The 6,495-nt window shown below is 38.7% G+C and overlaps 1 protein-coding gene across 1 annotated transcript in view; it reads right to left on the bottom strand.

Moving 5' to 3' along the window:
* Positions 1-5,518: 5,518 nt before the first annotated feature.
* Positions 5,519-6,495, bottom strand: part of LOC115253168 (inactive dipeptidyl peptidase 10-like) — a 36,211-nt gene continuing 35,234 nt past the window's right edge. Inside the window, exon 26 of the mRNA XM_029850161.1 lies at positions 5,519-6,434. Coding sequence (XP_029706021.1) covers positions 6,297-6,434 — 138 coding nt within the window. The 3' untranslated portion in view covers positions 5,519-6,296. The remainder of the gene's footprint in view (positions 6,435-6,495) is intronic.

Below are 6,495 nucleotides of genomic sequence, written 5' to 3'. Positions count from 1 at the left end.
AACGGGGCAGCCGGAGTACTGCCGTGGCTGGTGTACCACCAAAAAGGCAACAAGGCAAGACCAACTCTAACACTAGATAATAACTACCACATCAAAATGCCATGCCATCAAAATGTCAGGTTGTTGCACTTACGATCATTTGAACAGGTCACCATTTGTTAAGGTAAGTTTCTTAAAGTACATAAACATCGAGAGCTGTCATGCTAGGATATCTTGTCAAGTTCCCACCAGCCACCATACTTTTATTGCAGCACTGTACATGCAGATTTTTGGTACAGTATTGGATGTTTCCTCAGTCAGATCCAATCTAATGCATTAAAAGGGTCGGTTATTGTTGCATTAATACAATTGACAATGCTTACTTTAATTCAGAAGATCCATATACTTTTTGTGTACATATATCTAATATGATAATATTTCAAGTGATTGACTGGGTTTGATGCAAAGGGTTGCCTTTTATCTTCAAAGTATAAGTGGAGTTAATTACACAAGTAAAAAAATTACGAATGCCAAGGCTAAGGGGTCATGGACAAACCTTTTTAGTGGGTGCCAGACTGAAAAAATGTTAAGTCTTCAAGAGATTAGTTTTATTTCACAAATTGCTTGAAAGGACTAGGCATTACAGGCTCTAAAAAAATGAATGAGCACTTGCCTTGAGTGGGTTGTGGTATATGAGGACCACATAGCGATGTTTTTGCCCATGCAGCACATCTTCAGTTGTGCACCCAAGCTTCATTGGCTGCTTTGGCCATTTATCACAAGACAGACTTACCTGGGGCAGGTTTACCACAGGCTGATCTCATTTGGGTGTGAATAAGTGGTCAGTTACTCCCCATGCCTTCACAGGCCCAGCTAGAGACTGTACTTTTTTGTCACTGTCTGCTGTAGTGCTGAGGTGGAAAATTCCACTCACTCTGCCACGCCCCTCCTCCACACCCATCTGATCAGCTTTCATCATTTTCACCTGGTGCTCCCTCTTAGGCCTGTTTTAGCCAGTGCTGGACATTCATGCCATGCCAAATTGTTATTGCTCCATGCCTGACTTTCCAGCACATAGTTTTATTGGACTTATTGGTTTGACCCTGCCTGTCTTGGACCTTTCCTTTTCCTCTGCCCTGGTAAATATGACAACCTTCTGTTCCCGACCAAGAGTTTTGCTGTGTGTTTATTCGGACTGTTGCCCACCAGGGACTGTGGTGTGTTCTCTCCATTCTGGCGAGGCCCGTGATTATTTGTGTGCTCTTACCTTCAAGTATTCAATAAAGCCGTTTATTAAAACTGTCCGGAACTGCCATGTTGCAAGTGGATCCCAACACATCCGTGTCACTTTTTACCTACTGCAGAGAGATCTTTGATGGTCTTCCTCTGGGTTTGCCATCTGGCGTCTTGCTCCGTAGGAAGCCTAGTTGTGGAGCAAACAATGAAGCCCACACGAAGCAAAAGGAATTGGTCCAGAGAACCACATGTGGGTATTGGTTGGTCCCTGTGATTTCTATTAAGAAAGTGAATATCTCTCTTAGGTCCACATGCATTTCCCAATCCTTCACTACATTTAGTGAACTAGAGTCAAACAGTGGAACCTTAGTCAGCCTCCCTTTCCTGCTCAAAGGGTGTCAGGGAGAGGGAAGTTTTTATAGTGTTAACTTTTACTCTCCTGAGCTTAGTTGCAGCCCCTATGTAGTTCAATACTTGTTTGTGACTCTAGGCATATTTTCTGTGGATCAACTACTCCTTGCAGATTTGTTTGGGGTTTGCCAGGGCTGTACACAAGGGACTGGCTGGGTCCTCTCCAAGTCAGAGATGGTTTGTTGAAGGAAGCACATCATGTTTAACTTTCACGTGCCACATCACAGTCCAGGTGATTTTCCTCATCTTGATGCCATTCCACCTCATCCACTGGCCTTGCTGCAGTTGGGATCTTGCTCTGATACACATGCCTGTTCCTTCTGGAGTTGCACCTCCACCACCATGCGGTGTTGTTCAGATGAAGTAGCCTTTTGCCATGTGGATGTAGATGGTCCTAACTCAGCTCATCCCATGCTGGCGGCTTCCTCATCTTCCCCGTCACCAAAGTGGCGGTGCGCCTCATATTGGGGTATGTAAACAACATGCCTTGACCTCACTGTGACCCACCTCCATGTGGTTCTTCATGTTTACTTGCAGTTCTTGTCAGCCAATTTTGTTTCAAATATAAAATATTTTAATCCTGGAATCTCACCCCATCATTTTTTCCCCCAAAGCGATAACGTGAATGATTGTGACACTTAATGATGCATCAGCTTTGCCAAACACAAGCACACCTTTTGTGCACACACCTAGCATAAACATTTTAAACTCTTCTGAACAGCAAAAAAGAGTGGAGCTCTCTCCCGATACCAATTTCACTCCCGGTGCTAAATATTTTGTCATCTTTTGTCATGTGCAGTGCATTATTTTACCACAGAATAAAAGAATGAATCAACACACTATCACAATCCATATCTTCTTTAATATTACAAACTACTGTATAATTCAAGCACCGACAGAACACTCACAACACATTGTATACATAACAATATTACATTGCTCATGTTGCTAGTAGTGTACATTCCCTGTGTTTTTTGACAAATCGCACCCTGTATATTCAGTCCTTCTGGTTGGGTTGCTATGTTTTGCTTTAACACGTTGAATGATGTTTGTTCATTTGCACAGTCCTTTTTTGATGAATGAGAACTGAACCCCCTCTTTGGCTGCTCTTTATGATAAAATCATTATGATTATTGCTGCCATGTTTTGGGTATGCCTGCATACACAGGTATCCCCATATTGGAATATTTTTGTGCGTATGGCACAAAAATATTCCAAAATGGGGATACCTGCAAAACTGACTGTCACTGCACAACATGGGACAATAAGTTCCTAACCAGTATCTGCTAACTTATACAACCTTTTGACAATATTTCATCTAACAAAGCAAACTATGCTTGTCAAATCTCAACAAAAATGTATTTTATGTCATTTGAAGTTTGTACTGAAATTGAACTATTTAATTTTAAATGTGAATGTCTTCAGCTTGTTGCGAGGACTCTATGTATTCCACTGGGCTCTCCGTGGATTTAGTATCGCTTCTGTGAGGACTCATTTTCTTCTTCCACTTAGGACTCTGTATGTTTGGCCTTATTGGCCTCCCCTTCGGTTGACGTACTGTTACTAGCAAGGCACAGAAGCTCCTCTGAGAAATTAATGTCTTTTTCTAGTAAGGTCCTGGTGATTTCTTTTTGTGAGGGCTCACAGTCTATTTCCTCTAAAGATTTTGTGAATTTTCCCTTCAAGGACATGATACTTTCTGCCTCAGAGGTCTCATTGGTTTCTGCCTCGGAGGACTCGCTGGTTTCTGCCTCGGCAGATTTGCTGGATTCTGCCTTGAACACTTTTCCCTGAAAGGATTTGATGTCTCCTTTGGTGGGCTTCTTTTTCTTCTCCAAAGTCTTTGCCTCTTTCTGAGAGGACCATCTTACTTCTGACTCAAATTAGTTATTTTCATCTCTCTTCTCATTTGAATTATCAGCTGAAACCTTTGTGAAGGCCAAATTTCATTTTTTCCACACATTTTCAAGCTGCAAAAAACACATTGTGTAAATTAAAAATGTACAATAACAAAATATGCTCCTTAATTTTTGTACAAACAAGGTTCAAACTTAATTTTAATGCTAATGACCGGAAGGCATTAACTGGTAAAAATATAACATCGAATGAATTATACACAATGCTCAGAGTCAGTTATGTAGTGGGAGTTAGTTACACATGTGCTGTGTGGTTTGATATGTCTCTTTAAATGTTTCAAAAACCTATAACCTCACTGATATTAAATAGAAATAATGTCACTTACTTGATGAACTTGACCACCACAGTCCCTTTTGTATTTATGTTTTGGCACCTGGCTACTTGACCAAATGCTCTTTCACCTATAATCTCCTGCACAACAAACCTAGACTTCCTGCTGTGTATAACATCACCATCACTTACTGTAAAGAGGCAATCAACATGAAAACATTAAATATACAGACCCATTATTTGTGTCCTTGTAATAACTGTAAGATAGAGCCTTCCAATTCCGAGATCTATATAGAAATGGCCTTAACTCATACATCGGAGGCCCAATTTGCTCAAGGCAACGCATTGTCAGTAATGCACAAACAAAGTGCATTTTTGCTGTGAGATATGCAGAGAGAAGCAGTCTGATGTAGGTGAGGGGAAAAAAGTAATCACATACACTGCCACAATGATTCACAACTGCTCTCGTATATTTGTACCTTTTGTATGATTTGTTCTTTTTTCACGACAAAGTCCCCTGCTCAATAAAGGTTTATCTTACGTATCACTCATTGAATATCTTGTTACATACACCTTTACCATATGCAGAAAAAGGTGTAAATCACAAGACATTCAATAGGTAATACGTAAGGTAACGCTGCGGGGGCTAACTAGAGCTGGATTTCTATGAAGCAATGTGACTACTGTGTAGAAAACAATTTACAGACTTGGGACCTGATATAAGATGGAAATAAAAACCAAGATTTCACAAGCACATTGCAGCAGAACATTCCTGTCTGGAAAATCAGGAGTCCCAACGAGCAAGTCCAGGCAACTGAGATGTAAATGATGCAAAAATTTAATTCAGCTCTTCAGCTCAGACTTACTTTAATACAATCACCTGACAAGAGTTTAAATCATTCTATTCCAAAGTTAATGAATGATATAAAGCCAGTCTGAAAGTGTCTATCCCAGACAGAATTAGATAGGAAGACACTACAAGAGCAACATCACTCTCACTTTAGCTGCACTTTGGTTTGTTTTTCCAATAAAGGTAAGAAAAGATCTTTAGAAGAACAGAGGGCTGCTGTGCTGCCAACTGTCATCCTCAAGACTTCTTTTACATCTAAAATGTAAAGTGTTCTTTAAAAACATGTATGAAGTAGATCTGCAGTACATCTTACCTTTATGCATTGTTGTTTTCATTGTTCCTTTCTAAAAATAAAGATCTAAATTAATTACAAAGTTTATAATTCATTTGTGGATTGTTTGTATTGAATGGCGTATTCACAATTTTTTGATGAAAACTCTGGAACAATAAATGTGAACTAAATTATTTAACAAAACAACCTGAATCGCAAATAAATCCATAAAAATAAATCCAAAAATGTAAAATATTGTGATAATATTCTCTTGGTATCTGCTGATTTTTTTGTTTAGTGGCATATTGCAGTTATGGTAAACATTTTTTAATGTATGACTTTGATTTAATTGATTTAAATGGTCCCATTTATTTAAAAAAAAAAAGTCATTTAACATCAAAGTCCTAATTTATCATCCTATATGGTTTCAACCAGCGATTATCGAACAGAAAACATTTTTTGTTTCTTACTTGTCAACAGTGCATTAATTCATGCTAAACTTTTCTTTTATGACAGTTAGGATTATCATTTGCTTCTATTTGCCATATGCAAATGAAATATAAGCGAGATCATTTTTTAGACTTTTTTTATTCAACTTCAGAAGTGTACATACATTTCCATTGCCATTTTCCATTTCTTGCTCACACACACCTGTGCCCATATATTTTCTATGGAACTGAGATCAGAGCAATTGCAACTCTACAACAATGACTTTTTAAAAGAATGTTCTGGGTTTGACTCAGGTTTGGGTATTTCATCAAGGAATCAGTGTGTTCTCCTTGGGCATGTGAGGGGTCTTACATGAGTCAAACCTTCCAATGGTCGTTGGCTTTGAGGCTCATCAAAATAGAAAATGAAAACATTTCTCTTTTTTTACCAAAGTCTATAGCATATTAATAGACCTATAGTTGTCCCTGCTTAATTATCTAAATGAAAGCAATGTATATAGATAAAGAAGTGGTAGAACTAAATTCAAACTGTAATAAAGGCACCTTTACATAGAATTTGTGATATAAATCAAATCCATAAACACCACAAAAGGGTTAAAAGTTAGGGAAGTGGCTGAAATAGTCAGCAGAATGTAAAAAGGATGCAAAGTCTCCCTGTCCTGTGGGACTAAATAAGAAAAGGCAGCTGCAAAAAATCGAACAGGAAACAATGTTTGGTTAGAAAGTTTAGGTAAACCGTTTTCACCACACAGGCACAAGCATGGAACTCAGAACAAAACCAGTGGAAGAAGTGAAGAACAACAAAACAATGGAACGTTGTGTGGAACTTATCACAATAAATTATTGAAAATAAAATATCGAGCAACCCTGGAAGTTTCCTCCTGCCCTCTATTGCTATGAAATGCTACCAATTCTAGTCATCTTCTTTAGCCGTCTCTGGGCTCTCAATCTGGACATCCTCAAAGCAGCGCCTGAAGAAGCTCAGGACAGAGTTTAACATGAAGAGTTGACTGTTGGAGGAGGCAATATTGTGCCCTTCATCTGGGAAGATCTAGACAGAAAATATACAATCAAGTGTTTTATCAATCATTTTAAATGTTATATTGTAAAAG

The sequence above is a fragment of the Takifugu rubripes genome, chromosome 1 (assembly GCF_901000725.2).
Source record: "Takifugu rubripes chromosome 1, fTakRub1.2, whole genome shotgun sequence".
Taxonomy (NCBI): domain Eukaryota; kingdom Metazoa; phylum Chordata; class Actinopteri; order Tetraodontiformes; family Tetraodontidae; genus Takifugu; species Takifugu rubripes.
This window is presented reverse-complemented; position numbering and strand designations above follow the sequence as displayed.